This window comes from Podarcis melisellensis, assembly GCF_964234715.1.
Source record: "Podarcis melisellensis genome assembly, chromosome: 15".
NCBI lineage: Eukaryota > Metazoa > Chordata > Lepidosauria > Squamata > Lacertidae > Podarcis > Podarcis melisellensis.
The window spans coordinates 19,922,434-19,944,844 of record NC_138532.1 but is presented as its reverse complement, the minus strand read 5'-3'; the positions used below and the strand labels follow the sequence as shown (position 1 = coordinate 19,944,844).

General features: G+C 45.0%; 3 protein-coding genes across 7 annotated transcripts; 2 read left to right on the top strand and 1 right to left on the bottom strand.

Annotated features, from left to right (window-relative positions):
- The first annotated feature begins 1 nt into the window (after position 1).
- Positions 2 to 8,799, top strand: CFAP68 (cilia and flagella associated protein 68). 4 transcript variants are annotated; one of them, XM_081890059.1, is made up of 5 exons: positions 3,925 to 4,163; positions 4,598 to 4,649; positions 4,986 to 5,213; positions 7,149 to 7,215; positions 8,049 to 8,799. In XM_081890059.1, the coding sequence occupies exons 1-5, from the start codon at positions 4,108 to 4,110 to the stop codon at positions 8,225 to 8,227; spliced, it is 582 nt and encodes a 193-aa protein (XP_081746185.1). In that variant the 5' UTR covers positions 3,925 to 4,107; the 3' UTR covers positions 8,228 to 8,799. The 4 variants fall into 4 exon arrangements, with proteins under 4 accessions (XP_081746182.1, XP_081746184.1, XP_081746185.1 ...); XM_081890056.1 differs by lacking the exons at positions 3,925 to 4,163; positions 4,598 to 4,649 and adding an exon at positions 2 to 120; XM_081890058.1 differs by lacking the exons at positions 3,925 to 4,163; positions 4,598 to 4,649 and adding an exon at positions 751 to 843.
- Positions 8,723 to 12,659, bottom strand: CRYAB (crystallin alpha B). Of its 2 annotated transcripts, none has more exons than XM_081890067.1 (3): positions 12,209 to 12,659; positions 9,482 to 9,607; positions 8,723 to 9,073 (listed from the first exon to the last, which is right to left on the bottom strand). In XM_081890067.1, exons 1-3 carry the CDS (start codon positions 12,404 to 12,406, stop codon positions 8,870 to 8,872), a joined length of 528 nt encoding a protein of 175 aa, XP_081746193.1. In that variant the 5' UTR covers positions 12,407 to 12,659; the 3' UTR covers positions 8,723 to 8,869. The 2 variants fall into 2 exon arrangements, with proteins under 2 accessions (XP_081746193.1, XP_081746194.1); XM_081890068.1 differs by having other exon boundaries at positions 9,482 to 9,604; positions 12,209 to 12,638.
- A 5,515-nt stretch (positions 12,660 to 18,174) lies between these two features.
- HSPB2 (heat shock protein family B (small) member 2) lies at positions 18,175 to 21,107 on the top strand. Its single transcript, XM_081890066.1, has 2 exons — positions 18,175 to 18,370; positions 20,549 to 21,107. Exons 1-2 carry the CDS (start codon positions 18,277 to 18,279, stop codon positions 20,989 to 20,991), a joined length of 537 nt encoding a protein of 178 aa, XP_081746192.1. The 5' UTR covers positions 18,175 to 18,276; the 3' UTR covers positions 20,992 to 21,107.
- The last annotated feature ends 1,304 nt before the right edge of the window (positions 21,108 to 22,411 follow it).

The window sequence follows — 22,411 nt, the reverse complement described above, 5'->3', positions numbered from 1 at the left end:
CGTGGTATGTTTACGTCACTTCCGCCAGCGTGCGCCTTCGCTTCCGGCGCGCGCCGTTTGGGCGGTTGCCTTGGGAACGGCTTCCTGCTTTTCCTTCCCCTTACTCCGCCTTTTTATCAGGTGGGCATAGGGAAAGGGCCGGCCTCCGCTGAGACCGAGGGGAGGATGGAGCGGGGCAGGGGGGGGGGGGCGGAAGGGAAGGGGCCACCTGGCGAAGGGAGCTGAGGAAAGAAGGAGTCTTTAGGGATGCTACTGAAATGGAGCCACCATATTCAGATGCAGCCTACCATCTTTTCCTGTTCTTAACCTTCCTTCCTTCCTTTTTTTTTTTGGCAATTTATAAAATAATTTTTATTAATTTTTAGTTACATTCCAATAACAGCCACATTATAACAATACCAGTTTATAATACAATTACTAATGCCAATCGTTCAAATACCGAAAGATATAATTTCGGTGGCCCCCCGTGTGCTAGAATGGAGGCTTTGATGATTTTCTTTATTTCTGCATTCCAAAATCTTATTAATTTCAATTACATTCTGATCATGATAATCCGTTATACAACAATTGCAATATTAAAAATAACATTCAATGATTTATGCCATCATCATCATTTTTTGGACAATATTATTGAGGCCATCACAGCTAAGAGGAGAGCACGGACGCCTCGGAAGCAGCAAAATTAAATAACAAAATAAGGGAACTTTTTAATATATCCAAAACACATGTCCATATCACACATGTGGACATAGGTCTCCACAGCAACTACATTAGGAAGATTAGCCTGAGAGTGACTGGTCAAAGTTCTTCCACTTGACAGACTCTTCCATCTGATCCAGCAAGGTGATTCTTTGGTTGGGCTCAATGATGCATTGCTCGTAGGGGTGTGCAGTACTGTTCAATGCACATTTATTAGAAGTGTGTCCTAATAGCCTCCATGGTGCTTACAAGTGTGTATAGGCTTGTAAAAAAAAAGGTAAATGATCCCTGGATGGTTAAGTCTAGTCAAAGGCGACTATGGGGTTGTGTTCATCTTGCCTCAGGCCAAGGGAGCCGGTGTTTGTGCGCAGACAGCTTTCTGGGTCATGTGGCCAGCATAACTAAACTGCTTCTGGCACAACGGAACACCATGATGGAAACCAGAGCGCACGGAAACGCTGTTTACCTTCCCACTATTTATCTACTTGCACTGGTGTGCTTTTGAACTGCTAGGTTGGCAGGAGCTGGGACAGAGCAACGGGAGCTCACCCCATTGTGGAGATTCGAACCGTTGACCTGATCGGCAAGCCCAAGAGGCTCAGTGGTTTAGACCACAGTGCTACCTGCTGTAGGCTGTTTTCAAATCAGGTAACTTGCTCATCCCTAAAAGCTTTTTCAAAAGAGCAATAAGAGAGTGAACCTGCCTTTAAGCATGCACAGATTGCCTTCCATTTTGTTTCTGAGCCATCAGAACCAGCGTTATCAGAAGGGAGGGCAGAGCTTTCAGGTACACACCCTGAGTGTATGGCAGGATTGTGTTCCAGTATGTCATATGCACACCTTTGTGCTAATAATGTTTCTGGGAAATTAAATATATCAGGCAATATTGTGCTTATTTAATTTTAAGATATTAAGATACAAGGCTTGTAGCATTGGGGTGGTATTCAACTAAATTTTATTCAGAGCAGTTCCATTGAAATTAGGGGATGTAACTTAGACATGTATGTTAATTTCAGTGGGGCCACTGAATACTACCCTTAATTAAAAAGATGGTTCTAGGGAACTCGAGCGGTGAGTTGTACAAATCATTTTAAAAATAATTCTAGGTCTCAAATCTCATCAATATGCAACTGACGTGGCTGCTTCAAACATTTGGTAGTATTTCTGCCTGCATGTTATTATGCAGTGCAACCTTTTGAATGTGTTTAGGCAGATCTACCCCTTCATGGATCACTGCCTTGCCGTGGCGAAGGGGCTTGAATAACTCAGAGAAGCTATGAGCTATGCCGTGCAGGGCCACCCAAGATGGACAGGTCATAGTGGAGAGTTTTGACCAAACGTGATCCACCTGGAGCACGAACTGGCAAGCCACTCCAGTATCCCTGCCAAGAAAACTCCATGGACAAAGACAAAAGGCATATAAAAGTTATGACACTGGAAGATGAGCCCCTCAGGTCGGAAGGCGTCCAACATCCTACTGAGGAAGAGCGGAAGACAAGTACAAGTAGATTCAGAGCTGATGAAGCAGCTGGGCCAAAGCCAAAAGGACTCTCAGTTGTGGATATGCCTGGAAGCGAAAGGAAAGTCCAATGCTGTAAAGAAAAATATTGCATAGGAACCTGGAATGTAAGGACCATGAACCTTAGTAAGTTGGATGGGGTAAAAAATGAGATGGCAAGAATAATTATTGACATCCTGGGCATCAGTGAACTAAAATGGACGGGAATGGGCGAATTCAGTTCGGATGACCATCATATCTACTACTGTGGGCAAGAATCCCGTAAAAGAAATGGAGTGGCCCTCATAGTCAACAAAAGAGTGGCAAAAGCTGTACTGGGATGCAATCTCAAAAATGATAGAATGATCTTGATACGAATCCAAGGCAGACCTTTTAACATCACAGTAATCCACGTTTATGCACTGATTGGTTCAAAATTGGGAAAGGAGTACGGCAAGGCTGTATATTGTCCCTCTGCTTATTTAATAATAATAATAAATTTTATTTATATCTCGCCCTCCCCAGCCAAAGCCGGGCTCAGGGCGGCTAACAAAAATAAAACAGTACAAAAGTACAGTACAAACAACACTCTAAAATCATTCATTGTAAAATTGATTCAAATCAAGCCACTGGCAACCATTGCAGAATTCATCATGCAACAGGCTGGGCTGGATGAATCCCAAGCCGGAATTAAGATCGCCGGAAGAAATATCAACAACCTCAGATATGCAGATGACACAACCTTGATGGCAGAAAGTGAGGAGGAATTAAAGAACCTTTTAATGAGGGTGAAAGAGGAGAGAGCAAAATATGGTCTGAAGCTCAACATCAAAAAAACGAAGATCATGGCCACTGGTCCCATCACCTCCTGGCAAATAGAAGGGGAAGAAATGGAGGCAGTGACAGATTTTACTTTCTTGGGCTCCATGATCACTGCAGATGGTGACAGCAGTCACGAAATTAAAAGACGCCTGCTCCTTGGGAGAAAAGCAATGACAAACCTAGACAGGATCATTAAAAGCAGAGACATCACCTTACCAACAAAGGTCCGTGTAGTTAAAGCTATGGTTTTCCCAGTAGTGATGTATGGAAGTGAGAGCTGGACCATAAAGAAGGCTGATCGCCGAAGAATTGATGCTTTTGAATTATGGTGCTGGAGAAGACTCTTGAGAGTCCCATGGACTGCAAGAAGATCAAACGTATCCATTCTTAAGGAAATCAGCCCTGAGTGCTCACTGGAAGGACAGATCGTGAAGCTGAGGCTCCAATACTTTGGCCACCTCATGTGAAGAGAAGACTCCCTGGAAAAGACCCTGATGCTGGAAAAGATGGAGGGCACAAGGAGAAGGGGACGACAGAGGATGAGATGGTTGGACAGTGTTCTCGAAGCTACAAAGATGAGTCTGACCAAACTGCGGGAGATAGTAGAAGATAGGAGTGCCTGGTGTGCTCTGGTCCATGGGGTCACGAAGAGTCGGACACGACTAAATGACTAAACAACAACAACACGCAGATATAAATGCTGCTTATTTCAATGGGCCTTACTCACTAGTGAGGCTGTATAGGAATACAGCTGTATCTTAGTGCTTGACCTCCTTGATGACAAGGTCCGGTCATACTGATTTTTGGATAAAAGTCTCTCACCCCATGGATGCTCAGAAACCAGTGACATCAGGACTAGCTGATGATCAGGAAGTTGCATCACAAACAAAAGCAATCAGTTTTTCTGGTTGCCTGCTCCAGTTCCTCCTACCACCTTCCTTTGTAAGGGCTGCCAAAAAAAACTTCAGCACTTTTTAACATCCGCTACAGCCTTGAACTTCACTCTACTGAGGCTGCCCATTTTGGCTGAGATCCTGAGGCAAAATTACAATTAAAACCAAGACAAATAAGCAAGAAAATGTGGGAAAATGTGGATCAGCTCAGTTCTTCAGTTTTATCAGCTACAACCTCTTCTGATTCAGAGGTATTCCCCTACTGAACTCCAGTTCCAAATTTCAGCACAATCCATCCTTCTAACCTATCCACATGATGAAACCATCCCCATATGTTTTGGTTAGAATAAGATCTTTCAGCAGTTAATATCACTGTCCAGTGTCAGGGAATCTGACTGATTTTGGTGTGGGAAAAGAACTGGAGAAGCATAGGGCTGAAAAACAAATTTTAAAAGAATGTAAAGTTATGTTCTAAAATGTAGAAATAGTTAAATCCCAAATGTGATCAGGAAGTAAGTCCCACTAAAGGTGGGTTTTCAGGAGTGCACAGGTTTATAATTAGATTGCAAGAGGTGTAGTAGAAGAGCATGTACCATATTAGTGGCATAAAATAAATATTAAAAAGTAGTATTAAAGGAGAAACATAATTTTAGGAACAGTGATTAATACTGTCTTTTTTTCTGATACATACCTACACAACAGACAAGGAGTATGTGCCTGTGCAGGTTTATTCAAAAGTAAGTTGTACTGATTTCAACTGAACTTTGTCTAGTAAGTCAGTGTGTATGGGTCTGCAGTGTTAAAAGGTCATCTTGAACATGTTTGCTCTGATGTAAACCACTATATTGGGGCATACAGTTTGTGTGATTAGGATTATAGCCTTAACCTTCTTTAATAGTTACTTCCTTGGGGGTATTAGGAGTTTTCTGAGAAGGCAGCTCAGGACATCTTCAAATACGGTTCCCAGAATTTGCTGAGAGAAGACATGGCACTTGATAGTTTTGTAGTATAGTTGTGCCTTCCCTAATACAAGTTGTTTCCTGTCCTCATTTGACTTTTCTGTCTCTTCCTAGGCCATGTCCCTGTCTTGCTTCTTTAACCCTCATCATGGCTGTTTATTACGCGCCAATGGTCATGGAGAAGTGTGGACAGATTGGAACAGCTCTGCTAAGTTCTTCCAGTATGGCTGGAGGTGCACCACCAACGAAGACTCCTACACCAACAAAACCCTCTTGGGGAACTGGAACGAAGAGCGCTATGACATTCGGAAAATACTGCAGCCCAAGCCTCTCCCTTCCCAGGTCAGAGTACCATATTCACATCGCCCTGTTTGTTAGCGTGTTAACATAAAGTGAAATATTCAACCCTCTGGCACAGGGGCGACTAACCTGCGGCCCTCTGGATGTTCTTGGACTTCCATTCCCATCAGCACCAGCATCCAGTTAGGGATTAGGGAGATATCCATGGGGTCATGAAGAGTCGGACACGACTAAACAACAACAACAATTCAGCAGCATCTGGTGGCCAAAGGTCTTCCACCCATGCTCTAGTACAGGGGAAAGCAAGGTTTATCTTGCCTGGGCCGGATTGCACGCCCGCGTGAGCACACGCCTCCGTGATTTTTGGCGTCTGCGTCTGCACAGACGCGATTTTCGGCACCACGGAAGCGAGTCGCTGTGCTGTGCCAGTTTAGCGCAGCGTGTGAGCAGGCAGCTCAGTTCGGGGGCGGCTCGGGGGCCAGTCAAATGAGCTCCACAGGCCACTTCCTGCCCATGGACCTTAGGTTGCTGACCCCTGCTCTAGTACTCGTTGTTTAATTTATCTTATAACCTGTTGAATGATTCCAGCCCAGCTTTAGAAGAGCAAGTGTGAAGATAAGATACTTGAACTGCTTTACTTCCCTGTTTGGCCATGGTGGTTACTGGTCTCTGGAGTCCATCATTCTCTTTCAGGCTAATCTATGTCACAATGTTGTGATGAGGATTTAAAAGGCGGGGGCACCATGTAGGGAAAGGTGGGATATAAGTGTTCTGTTGTATTTTATATTTGAAGGGGAGCTTGGCTGACCTAAATCAGGCATCACCTAGGAGTTCATGTCTGTTGCTCCAAGCTCCAAGGAAGAAGCAGAAATGTAATAGTAGGCAGCATTCCTGTTTATGATGTTGTCCTTCCTAGCTTTCCGTCTGTTCAGTTCCAGTTTATTTTCTTTGGCTGCAATCCTATGTACACTTCCCTGGGAAAGAGTCCCACTGAACACTTTTTATGAGTAAACTTGCATAAGATTGCAGTATTAGCCATTTCATCCCACCAAACCCTCCACCACCACGCAATACCTAATTATACCCAGCCCTTCTGCCTCGCCAAGCCAAGCCAAGCCAAGCTGGTGTTGCTTTGGTGATAAGGCTCATCCTCTTAAAAGTTCTACATGATTTTCTGTCTAGAAAAAAAAGGCAAGTAAAGGGGGGCATGATAGAGGTGTACAAAATTATGCAGAATACAAGCATATGAAGTTGCATGTGGTGTGAATTAAAGGGTAAAGAGACATTTATTTCCCATGATACTGGAACCCAGTGTGGTCATCCAATTAATCTGAACGTTACAAAACTTGTGGCAGACAGAAGGAAATTCTTCTTCACAGTTAAACTATGGAATTCACTCCCACAATATGTTGGGCTTGCCACCAACTTAGGCCTTATCTACACTTAGCTTTTGCCTGGTCTTTCCAGGCACGGATCCGTGTCCAAGAGGTTTTATTTTTTTTAACTTGCGAAAACCCGCTCTTAAAAGCTGAAGCACAATAAATGGCAATTTGGGTTTCCTGCAGATTGCTGCAAAGCAAAAAATAATAATAATAAGTGCTTGAACATGGAGGTTTAAAGCGTGGACCATGCCTGAAAAGTGTGGAGAAGAGGTAACTGTGGATAAGCCCTCAGAGGAATTTAAAAGAGGATTAGACAAATTCGTGGAGGTTAAGGCTGCTAGTCATACTAGATATATTCTACCTCCAGGATCAGAGGCAATATGCCTCTGCCTGAGTACCAGAACGTGAGCAAGAGAGTGCTGTTACTTCATGCCCTGTTTGTGGACTTCCCTGAAATATCTGGTTAGCCTCTATGGGAATTGGGATTCTGGACTTGATGGGCATTTGGTCTGATTCAGCAGCCAGTCTCTTCTTAATGTTCTTATGGTTTCTCAGTTACCGTAAACATGCACTCAATCTGGGTTTTCCTTTTCAGTTTGCTCACTATTTTGAGTCCACCTACACATCGGACTACTCCAAGGATATGCCCCACAGTACAAGAAGTAGGTACCTAAAACTGAAATGCAGGCACTTAATTTAAAAGCTGCAAGAGAACTTTGGGAAGATCGAGTTCTTCCCCCAGTTCTGAATCCTCTATTCTCAAATATTCTTAACAGAGCAGTCCAAAAAAGAGGGATACAGAAGTGATAATGTATAATTTGGAGTGCCTTGAGGGGCCAAAGTGCAGCTTAGAACAACAATAAGTAAATAAATAAATATCACGAGTCAAGTGTCAGTGGTGACAGCAAGAGACCTGTAGGAACCCAAAAAAATCTATTGCAATACGTCCTGAAGTACTAGCAGTCTGGATGCACAATTGAATGGTGCCACCCCCATCTCCCCTGAAGTTGTCAGCTATCCGTGGGAACTGTTTCTACTTAGAAAGTGGCAGGCATCATCACCATTATTATTCATATGATTTCTTACCCATTCTTTCACCATAATGTCCCCAGGGCAAGTAACAGCAACATAAAAAGGTCCATTATTTAGAAAGCAACCAAGACCACCCTGATAGTGCAAGAATGTAAATTTAGGATATATACATGATTGCATATGCTGAAATTTGCTGGTATGCAAATTGGAAACTGCACCCATAGAACTGGGTAGATTCAGGTGCAGAATCTTCCGCACTGCACTTGTGATAAAGCAGCATGTCCCGTATGACTTCCTAATGTGCCTTCTCAGGTATTCAGCTCCCTTTTAGATTGGCAGAAGCTAAGACTGCCTTTGGCTGCTGTCGAGTTTGTTCAGTGCAATGTGTTCATTCCGTTTTACTGGCTTGCAACTGCCCTGCCTTCTTTTGAGCTCCTCAGCCTTGTCCTCTCTCTGCTCTTAGGAGTTATGCGAGATGTTCACTGGTTCCCTGGACACCAGCCAGAGCTGGAGCCTCCTCCAATCAAGCCAACTGCCCGGTCATGCTACATGATAGATTATGAGCCTCCACAGAAGAAGGGAGCCTGCTGCTTGGTTGACACGAAGCCCAAAGAAGAGCAAGGGACTCTGCTGAAGCAGTAGGACTAGAGTAGGGCTCTCTTCCGCTTCAGGACAGTTTGGGTTGCTTGAAAAGCCCTGCCTGTGTGACCCAGTTGCCCCCTCTCTTCCCCACCCACTTAAAAGCTAGGCTGCCATGCAGCAACTCACAAACCATGTCTGTGAATAAAAGAGTCTGCGTCAGAGTGAGAAGGAGATTCTTCTTCTTGTGGCTTGGTGTGTGTGTGTGTGTGTGTGTGTACAGTTTTTACTGTACTTTCCCTCTGACGTTTTGTGAAGCACCACCTAATTTTTGTTTGTTGGCTGTTACATTTGTTTTACTGTGTAGCCAAAGCTAGAAGTAAAATTATTTCCCCCTAACATTGTTTGTGGTTGTTCTGCCGGAGCAGAAGGGAACTCTGCATGTGCTCAGAGCTATTCTCCTTCTCTCTTTTTTTTTAACCACAAGTTTGCATGCTGTAGGGCTGAGCCCTGTCTCAAACTGACCCTGCCCGAAGATTGAGGAAAGAAGCCGCCAGATGCTTACTCATCGGTTTATTTGTTAGTAAACAAGCTCATTTGCTTAGCACAAATAAATAAGAACAGCCAGCCAGTGACACCGCCTGCTGTTTGCATCCAATGGAAAGGCTTTCTTGGGTATAAAAGAGTAGGTCTCAAAGGGCATGTCTACTTCCTTTGCGCTGCTGGTACGGCAGATTTCTCCTCCCTGGCAATGGGGATGGTGCGCTCTGGGACTTCCATGGCTTTTCTTGGTCCATTCACTGTCAGGACACCATCCGAAGAGAGGGAGGAGGTGATGGAGAGAGGATCCACATCAGCTGGGATTCTGTACTTCCTGTTGAACTCCCTGGCAATGAAGCCATGTTCATCCTTTTCAAAAGAGAAGGGGACAAGGGGAAGAAGAACATAACCATATATGTCTGGTTGCAAATGGTTTACTATAAGGGGAGCTCATAGTTCATTGTTAAGGCGCACTGGTACCCCAGTTTAGGGGCATCAGGGCCTGGAAAGACCACTGCCAGAGACCGGGGAAAGCTGCTGCCAATCAGAGTGGACAGTACTAAATGAGCTGGGCCAATGGTCCTTTGCTGTGGTCCAGCTTTGGCTTTCTCAGATTTAAAACCAAATGAATAAATGAATGAGGGACCATTTCTATTTCCTCTGCCCAAGGCAGTAACATGGCACTGTCAACGTCTCCTTCCTTGGTGGGCAACCTTGTTCCTTCCACCCTGCCTCCCATCGCCCTGCCAGCTGCGCTCATGCCAAGACCAGACCAACCTGGCGCTCCTCATGTTTTCCATGAACTTCAATCACGTCTCCCAAAACCTTGACTTTTAGCTCCTCAGGTGAGAAATGCTTCACATCGAGGTTTACAGAGAACTTGTCCTTATCCAGTCGCATCTGCTAACAAAAGAGTCTATTTAGGGCAGTTACAATATTTAATGTTTACTAATTGTAAGGTGCTGTATGTGAAGCAGATAATTAGACACGAGGCCTTGCCTGTAGCCTTATGATCAGTGTGGTAGGTCATTTGCTATTCCACATCCCCAAAGTGCAAGACTGTTTGTATGCTACTTTTGTGGTAGCATGTGGGTTAAGGTCAGGCAACATTTCTTCATGTTGAGGACTGCAGTCCTCCAGAGGAAATCTCTTGGAACCAGTACTGGCAGTGAGCCACACCCCCTTTCTTCCCTCTTTCGGTCTCAAACACACCCACCACATAGAAACAGGAAGAGAGTTGGCTGTTGAGTGAAATCTTTTCTATAAGCCTTCCTCACATGGCAATTGTGCTTAGGAAAAGAAAGTTCCCATTGATATGAATGAGGTTTTTTTGTTCAAAGTCTAATTTCGGGGGGGGGGGTAGGTGGGGCTGCTGCCCATCTCCACAGCTGACTGGGAGTGGGGTGGTGAGATAGAGATCATGCATGTTGATAATGATGATGATGATGATGATACTACTACTACTAATTTATTTATACCCTGCCCATCTGCTTGGGTTTCCCCAGCCACTCTGGGTGGCTCCCAATAGAATATTAAAAACACGATAAATACATACATAAATATAAGGGTTTGTTCCCCCTTGTAACATTGACTGGCAGTAGACTCAGGACAGACAAAAGAAAGGACTTCCCCACACATTGCATAATTAACTTATGAAATTCACCCCCATGGGATGGGTTGATGGCCAGTATATTTGCTTGCTTTACAAAGGGATTAGACAAGACTGTGGGGGAGGAAAGTTCATGTCAACCAGTGTTCAAATCCTCACTGGACCGATCACTGCATCTCAGCCTAACCTACTGCGCAGGGTTGTTTTGAGGACGGGAGGGAGGCAGCTTTGAGCTTTTCAGAGCAAAGGTGGGATATAAATATAATAAAAATACTAGTCATGGGGGCTATATAGAACCTCTTCAGTGTATCACTGAATGCCAGTTGCTTAGGTAGCATCAGTGAGGGATGCTTATTGCCTTCAGGCCCTGCTTGTGGGCCTTGCAGAGGCATCTGATTGGCTGCTGTGAGAAACAGGTTGCCGGGTTTAGATGGTCCTATCCAACCAGGTTCTTGTGTTCTTAATACAGAGAAAACTATGGCTTTGATGTGATGGATTCTCAAAGCCATAATGCTAGAAATGAGCTGTGCTGGCATGGAAACTCTACCATACAAAGGCAGAAGAGATCCACCAGTGTAGCTACCAGAACTGTTCCCCACAGTGTCTCCTTTTCCCTTGCAACTCGCTACCACTGGAAAGTCCCCCCCCCACCTGGCAGCCAATTCTCTTCCTGTTTTCAGATCCAGGTTCTTTGAAAACAGATCTGTTTGACTTACCACAATTTACCCTTCTTGGCTTTTATTCTCCCTCACCTACTTCCCCATTGTGTCTTGTCCTTTAGGTTGTAAGAGCCTGTGTTGCTGGTTTTTAATTTTTGTACAGCATCTAGCAATTTTAGGGTGTAATAGTAATGTGAAAATGCATATTGCATGGTACAGTTGCAACCTAATGAAAAAAATATAATGAAAGAAATCCCATGCGTGGAATGATTAACAACTGCAGTAAGGCAATAACAATGCTAACTGTCAGCCATAAAATACAGGGTGGCTAATCCAACAGGGCCTAAACCTCAAAGTCACACAGAGTTGGGAAGGACCTTGGAGGTCATCTGGTTCAACCCGGTGCTCAGTGCAGGATCAAGCTGTAGGTACAGGATCTCTTGACAGGTAGACATCCAGCTTCTGCTTAAGTGGTGGATGCCCACCACCTCCCGAGGCTGTTTGTTCCATTTTTGATCACTTCTTACCCCTTAGGAAGCTTCTTCTAACATTCCCTGTTACAATTCCTAGTCCTTCACAGACATCTTGCCCTTGTTGACTACCATATTCACAGTGTGAGTGCATTCTCCGCAGCAGCCTCCCAGGCTACAGAACTTTGCTCCCTTTTTTGACTCTGTATTGCACAAATCCATCAGGAACTTCTCCTGTGTGCGTCCCATGGAAATGGATACTCTTACACAGCTTTGATTATGACCTACGCAGAAGAACTCCCTTTTGTCTTTCCGCCTCCCCCCTGCAAGCAATCCTTAAGCCTGAGGTTTCTGTTTCCAGAGTTTATTATTCAAATGAAGTCTACTTTTAGATCTAAATCTGGCTGTTTTCTGTGGGCTTTCCTGTGTGAATAATCTTCACAGATGACTCATTCCAGTTTTAAAGGTATTCTTAGCGTCACAGGAGGAAACAACAGGTTTTCGTGGCGGGGTACGTTAAGGGGCAGATATTGATTTTCTTCGCCTTCATTCTTGGCGAGTCTTTATGTTCCCTTTGTCAAGGATTTCCACGTCACCAGTTTTAATGCTAATGTGTCTTGATTTGTATTTTAAGCTCATAGTAAGTATGCAGTTAAATAAATTAACTGATGAAGGGCACGAACTGCAAAGGGGACAGGTGTCCCTCTACCTGGTTCAAGGACTGCATGGGAGCTGGGGGAAGTTTAGCAAGAGAAAATATTTTTACCTCTGAGAGTCGGCTCTCAAGCCAGCTGGGGTTCCTTAGGATGGAGGGTCTCAAAAAGAAAGAGCTGAAAGCTGAGGAACTGGGGAGCAGTTCAGATTCCACAAGGTGCTCCCCAAAAGTCTGGTTGAAGATGCGGCTGGGCAACAGGCTTGATAGCAGGGGTCTGCGGAAGAAGGGGTGGTGAACGGTGATATCCATCTGAGTTGGTCCCGGAGGAGACAGTGGGCAGCAGTGCACTCCAGCAAGCCAAGAGCCAGGGCTTTATATGCTCCCTGGTGCCAGGCTGTGCCCAGGCTGAATTCTCTGGAACGGTGATGTCAGGCATTTCATTATCCCTGTTCTCCCATCTGCACCATTCAGCGCTGGCTGGCAGATTAGCTGGAGATTTGTACACCCCACTCAGCAGCCACATTGCCAAGGAAAAAGAACACAGCTAAATTCTAGCAGGTCAGCATGAAATCTCCTCTCGCCCCCTCCCTTCTTATTATATATTTTTTATATTAAAAAAAGCCCAGTCAGGCTGATCTGGTATTCTCCCCTACTTCAGATGCCAGCGCCACTCACACAGTTACTATCTTTGTCTCACACAGAGAAGCAAGGCACTGTTGTATCTCTGTCGCTTGGAATCTTCCGATTTCCATTGCAGCCTGGCTGTGTCCTTCCTCTCCACTCTGGCTGTGTTGAAACAGAAAGGTTACTCAATGAGACATCTTGGTCCCCGTGATGTAAAACTGATGCTCAAAGAGTAGCCCAAGAAAGTTGATTTGTGGCAGAATCTGCACAGGCAAAAAGGAAGTCCCATTCCACTCTGTGTTACCAGTGCTTAGAAAACTCACTGCCACAAGATGTGGTGGTGTCAGCAACTCCTTTGGGTGGCTTCTGTTGTTTTTAAGGGTGAGATAGATCCGTGGAAGAGATGCCCACTGCTAATAGCCAGGATATCTGAACACAAAGCATCCACGTGCCTCTGGTTACAAGATGGTGGAGGCAAACAGGATATACCTACTGCCTTAATGCCCTGCTTGTCATCTTCCAGAGGTCTTCAGGCGGCTGCTCTTAGAAACATCATACTAGTGCAGAGGGACCTGGCAAGGTTTTTTCCTCTTTCATAAAACCATAGTGCTGGAAGGTGCTTTAGAGGTCATCTAGAATGTAAGAATAGCCTGCTGGATCAGGCCAAAGGTTCACCTAGTCCAGCATCCTGTTCTCACAGTGGCCAACCAATCTAGCTTAACCCAGTGCTCAGTGCAGCATCAGCAATGGCAAGATCCATGACAGATGAATTAAATCTTTCACTGAGAGAGATCCCAGAGTTGAACCATTGGGGAGTTTCTTTAATACTTAACCGAAATCTGCTCTACATTTACTTTCCAGTGATCTGTTTTAGTCCTGTCCTTTGGAGTAACACAGAAAAAGTCTTTCTTTCTTTCTTTCTTTCTTTCTTTCTTTCTTTCTTTCTTTCTTTCTTTCTTTCTTTCTTTCTTTCTTTCTTTCCTTCCTTCCTTCCTTCCTTCCTTCCTTCCTTCCTTCCTTCATCATTTGACCTTATTGATCTGGAAGCCTTTGCTTGCTTGAATTCCATTTCTGTTCACGTGCTCAAGAGGTTATATTGAAAGAAGGTACTTTGTTATCCGTTTGGCCTCCTTGCCATGTTTGGATCTGAACTTCTGAGCGTTTGTTTACTTCCTCATATCTTTCCCTTCAAGCCAAACACTTCCCACCCACTTTCCCTCCGATTCAGCTGCTAAGAATAAGAGCTGACTAATGTAGCCTTACTGGGTTAAATTTAAAACTGGGAGTGTTAAGTCTGATTGCTCAGGCTTCTGAAAGGAGATGCAAGGCTGCAGCCAGCCATTACACCACCTCCAGCTGAGCATGACATGAATGCTGCCTGACCTGTTTCCTCTCTCTCTGTTCCTTTCTTCGCCCCCATCCCTCCAAGGGTGTAACCCATGCTGTGCGTTGGTGGTACCCATAGCTGGGAGTTGCCTTTTGTCAGATCTGTAGTTGTGATTGCACCTGAGCTGGGGCCTCTTGGGGAACTTGCAGGCAACAAGAAGCACCCCTCCAATAGAGCTGGCCAAGCTGAGCTATGATTGCTAAATTTACGGAAGGATTGGACATGTGTTGCCATATGCTGGCAATCTTTCCCATGCCCTCCTTAAGAGCTTCTCAGAGGCATCTGGCTGGCAGCTATTGGGAACTGTCTTTGCCACAACGGCTTATGTTTTGTTAGCCCCAAAATGGAAAACGAACAAGGTCCCTGCCAAAGAAGAATGGCAACTTAAACTGATGGAATATGTGCAGCTTGTGGATCTAACTTCTTGAATAAGAGAAGAACATTCGTTTAAGGAAGATTGGGAAATGTTTATTGAATATATGGGGGGAAATTGTGTACACTTGAAAACACTGGCAGCATTAAGATAAATTCAACAGTGTAAATAAGTTTTGATGGAAGTAATAATGGAATACTGAATGGTTTAGTTTATATAAATTATGCAGGGATTTATGCTCTGTAAAATGAACCATGGATAGAGAAGGGAAGTCAATGATATTTTAAGGTTGTTTAAATGAATATTCTAAATTATGAAACAGAAAATTATATATATATATATATATATATATATATATATATATATATATACACACACACACACACACACACACACACACATTAGGGATGGATGAATCAGTCCATTTCTGCATCTCTCTATTTCCCAAACTTCAGTTCAGTTCACTAAATTTCCACATTAGTTTTTCAGGGTTTTTTGAAGTCCTTGCAAAAATTCACCAGCATTTTAGTGTGCATTTCCCTTAATCCATTTTGGCAAGCAATTTCACGTAATACAATGCACTTGTGTGTCATATTTGCACTAATATTTGCATTTCTAGGAATAATTTTCCATTGGAGAGCTGCATGAAATTTGCAGGATAGCGAATTTCAAAGGAGAGAAAAATTGATGAGAGAGGCTGGTATGCTTTTATACTTTCCATTTAAAAGGGCACGGGTTCTCCCTTGAGCCATCCTGTGACAGCCAGGACCAGATGCTACTGAAGTAGGATGGAGCTGTAAGGTGGGGGGTTGGCGGGTGGGGGCAACATTTTGCCTGGCTGTAGCCAGCTATGGTCTCTGAGATGGCTTCCTTCTCCAGTTTCGCCTCATGTAAATAACAAGGGAGACAAGAAGTCTGTGCACCTGCTACCCCAAAGGGTCTTCAATAAGTCTCTGGTTTCACATCACATCACAAATGAATAAGGGATGATGATTGCGATGGAGATGCTTCTTGCATTCTGTGAATCATTTCTACTGAGGAAAGATTGCAGTCCTCTGCCTGCTTTCCTGAGGGTAAGAACTGAAGGGCTGGGCCTAATGGAGGGCATTCGGTTGTGGGAAAAGTCCTTAACACCTTTGTGTCTTGTCTTTCCTCTTTGGCAGGACATTTTACAAGGGGCAGCATGGCACAGTTTGTTATTCACAGTACCCCAGGGAGGTAGATTAGCATTTGAGAGACTGGCCCAAGGTCACACGGTATGTTTGACAAAGCTAAGTGTGAGGGGGATCTGCATGCATTGGGAATCTTTGTGGATGCTGGACCCATTCAGACAGGTTGAGGCAGATTGAAGCAGCTGCCTCAGGGGGCAAATTCTGGGGTGGGGGCAGAAAGGGGCAGCTTCTCCAGATGTTCCTCTTGAGGCCTCTGGCTGTACGCTTCTGTTGAGGGACACATCTTGTCCTGCCCCTTCTAAGCCTCACAACTAGCCTGCTTCCTTCATGTACAGACAGTTAGTTCAGAACTCTATCCCGTCACCAGTAACGAAGTAAGATTCATCTTTCAGTCCAGTTGGTTTATCTACAGTGCAGTGCAGGGGGGGTAGGGTTAGTGGTTAGGGTGCTGGACTAGGGTGCAAATCCCCACTCAGCCATAAAGCTCACTGGATGGGTGACCTTGGGCTAGTCATCATCTCTCAGCCTGAACTACCCCACAGGGTTGTTGTGAGGATAAAATGGGAAGGTGGGTGGAACCCTTGCGTTCCTTGCAGTGCCGGATTTATGTATAAGCTAAACATGCTATAGCTTAGGGCCCCACTCTCTTGGGGGCCCCAAAAAATTTAAAGGAAGAAAACACTGGGTGTACATTTCCAAAATATAAGATAAAAAACAAATAAAATAAAACCTACATACAGCAACAGTGTTTTGTGTGGCTCCTATGATGTAAGTAATGGCCTGCTAGCCTGCTCCCTGAAATATCACTGGTTTGCTTATTTCTATATATAGGGGGCCTACATTCTGCATGGCAACACGTGCAAATGGCTTTAGATACCTATTAGGTCCATAAATTACCATATAGCATATATTCAACACAAAAAACAGCAACAATTTGTTGTTGACAAAGGACAGCTGGACATGTAAAGGGCCCCATTACCTTCAGTAGCTTAGGGCCTCATCAAACCTGAATCTGGTCCTGGTTCCTTGGAGGAAAGGTGAAGTGTGAATGCATTGACTATATAAATAAATAGGTGGCAAGGTGGGGAGAGCACCTGTTTTGTATTGGTTGTGTTGTGTTGTTTTTGCATCAGGCAGCAACTGGTCCTGGTAGAGAGAGGAACCTTTCTTTCACTACCAAGCACAGTCAGAAGTCCACAGGGAAGGAAATAGGGGGTAACTTTAGATGTCCTTTTTTCCTACTACTTTATCCAGTGTCTCCCTCTCTGCCTCTCTCTACTGCACATTTGCGTAGCATATGAATCACTTCTTTTGAGCCAAACGAAATGATACAGTGTGAGCTCAGAACAAAACAACATACCTAGAGTGGTTCCAGGCTCCAACTGATTCATCATTGCCAACCTTTTCCCTATTCAGCTCCAGGCCAGCCTTCCTCAAGCTGGTGCCCTCGAGATGTTTGGGACCATAGGACCCAACCATTAGCCATGCTTTTCTTGTGTTCTTACCTGAAAGATACCAGAACACAGAAGCGTGCTACAGACTATCCCATCTACCACAGTGGGATTGACAATTGAGCATCTTATGCAGCCTTCCTGCTACATTAATGCAGAAGTATCTCCCAATGTATGGTGTTGTGGGTTAAACCACAGAGCCTAGGACTTGCCGATCAGAAGGTCGGCGGTTCGAATCCCCGCAACGGGGTGAGCTCCCGTTGCTCAGTCCCTGCTCCTGCCAACCTTGCAGTTCGAAAGCATGTCAAAGTGCAAGTAGATAAATAGGTACCACTCTGGTGGGAAGGTAAACGGTGTTTCTGTGCACTGCTCTGGTTTGCCAGAAGTGGCTTAGTCATGCAGGCCACATGACCCGGAAGCTGTATGCCGGCTCCCTCAGCCAATAAAGCGAGATGAGTGCCACAACCCCAGAGTCGGCCATGACTGGACCTAATGGTCAGGGGTCCCTTTACCTTTATCTCCCAATGTATTTAAGCATTGCATTTGGGGATTGTGGCTGCTAAGGCTGTAACGACTTGACGAAATGGTAAGTGCTTTTACCTGAAGCGGTCTGTAAAAGATACTCAGGTACTCCCTCCATAGTACATAGCTGTGGAGCAGCCACACAGAATGCCTCTAGTCTAGTCATCCTGGGAGTTGACTAGGGCTGATGAGACTTTAGTCCAAAACTGCTGTAGGGCACCAGGTTGGGGAAGGCTGGTGGATGGACTCCGTGAGGGAGTCATGGAGAACACAGTGGGACTGGAGGAGAGGACACTGCCTGTGGCTACAGCCAGCTCTTCATTTCATCCATGTCGCTTCCCATCCAGTTGTCCCACAACACGGCCTGCTTGGGAGAATCGCAAATTTCTGACATTTCTAACAGCTGCAACTGCGTTGTCAGAGGGCTGCACAGCGAAAAGATGCCTCTCGGGTGGAATGCAGCAAGGAGCTCTGGTCATCATTGGGGGCTTGGCGTTCCAGGGCCTGCCTATCTATTTTGGTCCATATTTTATCACTTGCTCCCCCACCCCATGGAATTTGCCCCAGGAAAACGTCGCAATCAGACTGCAGCCTTCACAAGGAGACACAGAAACAGGTAGTCAACGAGGTCCATTCCTCCAGCGAAGACCATGGCAGAGCGCACTGTCCCTCACGCCTACCCCATGAGCGCGGAGTACGAGTTTGCCAACCCCAGCAAGATTTACGACCAGAACTTCGGAGAAGGTAGGAAAAATGACTGGCCGGTAGCATTTCCCTTTGATTTGCACACAGTAGATTGCAAACAATCCAAGGTTGGTGATTCTAACTCAGCGATTGAGGTAGATTGAGTTACAAATCCTATGGAATTGTGATTACGAAACAAAGAATAACACACACACACACACACACATTTTGCAATTGTAGAAATGTTCTTGTGAGCTTGCATGGAAAGAGTGTTTGAAGCCCCGTTTTTACCACACTTTTGCCTTCCTGAACGCCTGAACAAAGGCACAGTGGTGCACCAGTGTGTGGCACTGACTACCTTCCTCATGGGTCTGATGAGACTGAAGGTGCTTCCAAGTGAGTGTGTATTATAGGATTGCTGTTCTTCATGCATGTGAAATTTCTTGCAGTATCCAAACAGCATCGTTGCATGAAAATGCCACTCCATATTTCCTGCTGTTTAATCCAAATTTCCCCTCTCTTAGGAAAAACCTGTTCGTGATATCTCAGTGACCCATTTATAATATTAAAAACCCCATCTGGAAACAACCTCTCTATTGGAAACCTTTTAGGTTTTGTTTTTTAGATTATTCCTACAATCAGAACTGTGTCTCAGTGTGTTTCCCCCAAGTGCTGATAATCTGATTCTGTGCTTGTTTACCCAGAAATAAGCTTTTCTGAGTTCAGTGGTGCAGTGGATTGCGGTCTGAGATTATAGAAAACGCAAATCAATCCTCTAAAAAGTGAGTTCATTCAATTCTTAATGTATAACGCAGTCAGATTGCAACTAAAGGCATTGCCATGCATTCACTGTGCTAAATAGAATTATAGAGGCATAGCTATAGACACACACTCTCTCTGTATCGCCTGGGATGATGAAACTATACAGTATATCCATATCCCCTGGGATGGGGAAACCTATCTTGAAGCACATCTCCAAATCCTTAATATTTTTTAGTCCATTAATATTGTGGCCATTAAAATCAATATGTGCGCCCAACTGTCAGCAACAGTTTTGGTGGGTTTTAAAAGAAAAAAACAAGCCAATATGTTACAACCAAGCTATCTGTAACCACACACAATGCAAAAGTGAGAGACAGCCTCCCAGGTGTAAGGGAGGAACAACCCATGAAGATGAGACCATATGGGTCAATTGGCTTTACTTCTGTTTTGCAAGAAGTTAAAAAGACTTCCAGCTGGCGAGGGAGCCCTCTCAAAGCTGCTGGCAGCCGGGAACGAGATCCTTCTCTTTCTCCACACGGATCCAGGACACTTTATGGAATGTGGCTGGCACAGAGCAGCATGGAGGGGAACGATGCCAGCCAGAGATTATTTTTATTTTTTTGCAAGCTCCGTTAAAACTGGTGAAAAGCTGAGCTGGTGGGTTGTGCACAAAGCCCGGCTGGAGTTGCAGTGGCTGTTAGAGGAGAAAGAATGCAGAAGGCAGCAGTAAACCATTCAGCGCTGAACAGAGCGAAAAGCTGCAAGCCCCCAGAGAGAAGCCGGTGGGATGACGGTGTTGCATAAAAGGGCTTTTGTTGTCTGTTCCAGACTGCAGTCGGCTGCCATGTGCTTCTCTTGCTTCTGGGCCTGGCAAAATGGCTGGGCAGGACCAGGCCTAGGGCAATGGTAGGTGATGCCTTTGGGTAGGGAAGAGAAGGCAAAGCAGGAGAGGAAGGCTCCAGTGTAAGGAGAGTGAGAATGCATAGAATCTGGGAAATAAATGAACCCTCCAAAAGAAATACATCAGGAACTCCAAAATGCTGAGTTTGCCAAGTTTCCTTAGCATGGCACCTTACTGAACATATGGCTGGTTTATATGAGGCAAGCCTGCTCTTTTGCCACTCTTTGACCTGGATACTATGGGTGGACCTTTCTCAAAAAAGACCTTATTCTCCATCTCATGATGGCGGCACAGCTCACCATTGCAAGCTATCAGGGGGCTATGGAGAGCAACCTTTATTGTAAAGTTTGGTTGACGAAACTTTGGGGCCTGATTCCGATTAATAAGTTGGCACTACAGCTATGTGTGTGCAGGGGCAGTCAATGGACTGACCCTTTTACTTCTACGTAAGTAAACAATGCACTAAGAACAGATACCTTGCTTTGGCACTAAACCTAAATCCCCTTTCATTATTCTTATTATTTTAATTGTACTCAAGTGTGGCATAATCTGTAATTGTCCATTCTCCCTTTTAGGTGTTTCCCCAGGGGAAATCCTGTCCCCCACATTGTACCATGGCTACTACATTAGACCTCGGATTAATAAGCAGCTGGACCGAGGGATCTCAGAGGTCAACCTCAACGACCACAAATTCCAAGTGTTCCTCGACGTTTGTCAGTTTACGCCAGATGAGATTGCTGTCCGCACAGTGGACAATCTCCTGGAGGTGACAGCTCAGCACCCACAGAAGGCAGATCGGCATGGTTTCATATCCCGGGAGTTCACCAGGACCTATATCCTCCCTCTTGATGTTGACCCTCTGTTGGTCAAAGCCACCGTGACCCATGATGGCATCCTGAGTATAGAAGCTCCGCGGACAGGAAAGGAGGTGAAGGCCAAAATCAATGAGGTGAAAATAACACACCAAGAACAGCCAGCAACTGAAGGAAAGGGCTGTGAGGAGAAGCCACAGCCCTAAAACATCCCTCAGCAGTGTCCTCTCCCACACTGAACATGCCCCCTTCAACATGCACACATTTCACTGGATGTCAGGATTGGACAGCTGATTTGGGGAAGGGGGCTTTGTGGGAATCTTTTTCTCATCCTTTAAATGAGGCAGCCGTTTTGCGTTATGCCACGCACCCACGGCAGCCATTTTTTTATGCCATGCCCCCAGGGCAGCCATTTTGTGGCTGGTGTCCATGGCACTTGCTCAAAATATTCCAAACATGCCCACTGGCAGAAAAAAATTGGCAAAAGCCCCTGTCCTATTGTATGCCTACTGACTTGGATCAACATTTTTTCTCTGTGTGTGTGTTTGAACTGTTAAGCCTCATGCTCTGAATGTATAAATTGGTTTTTAAAAAAAGAAATAATCCTGAGAATTATATGCTTGTGGACCTCTGTACCTCACTAATGCTCTTTCAAGACTCTGAGAGGCAAGGAGATAGTATGTTCATTTGACCAATCAGAAGGGAGCAGAGCGCCTGGCGGGCATTCTGGTCAATCTGATTGGGCTGAGCTGCTCCCATTGGTTCTGCCAGCAGCAGCAGCCATCAATTGCTCGAGTTGTCACGGCAACAAGGGTACTGCCACTCATCGCAATGGGTTAGTTTTGCCTATTTGGTCCATGGAGCTCAAGTTAGTGGGATTCTGAAAAAAGAAGGTGGCGACAGTGCGGCAGTGCCAATGTTGATACAGCCCCCTTCATGCGTGTGAGCTCCCACCATGCCCCAAATTATGAGGCATATGTTGGCAGATTGGGCAAGCACACAAGCCACCTCAACCTCTTCCCGCTATGGTGAGATGAATTGTGTTCCTATTTCAATGGCAGCACAGTAATTATTCCTGAGTTTTAGGAATACTGTAGAAGCAAGGGCCCGTCCATACCTCAACTTGATGTGGATTGTGAACCCCTTGCGCATCCTTTAATTCTCCCCCCATTCATGCAGCATTCTCTTCTAACTCCTGCTGTCCCAGACTTTCTCTTCCCTAAATCCAGAGATTCCCTATGCAATCAATATAGCTATTTTGGATTTTCAAATCACAGGGATTTAGGGAAGAGAAAGTGTGGGACATTAGTAGCTGGAGGAAAACACTGCACAAACGAGGGAGAATTAAAAGAGGCGCGAGGGGTTCACAGTCCACATTAAGATGAGGTATGGACTGCCTCTAAGTTACCATATGCAAATTGGCACCCCTTTTCTTGGAAATTCATATCCCCTTTTCTAATGGTGCATTAACTGGCTGTTCCAGCTGGGTGTGTTGGCTACTGAACTCATATGTTTGCTTTTTTGTGTGCCATGAGAATAAGGCATTAATAAAACCACAACTGAAAGGAGGCACATGTGTGCTTTATCCAGTGAAGCATGCCATTCTGAAAGCTCATAAAAATAAAC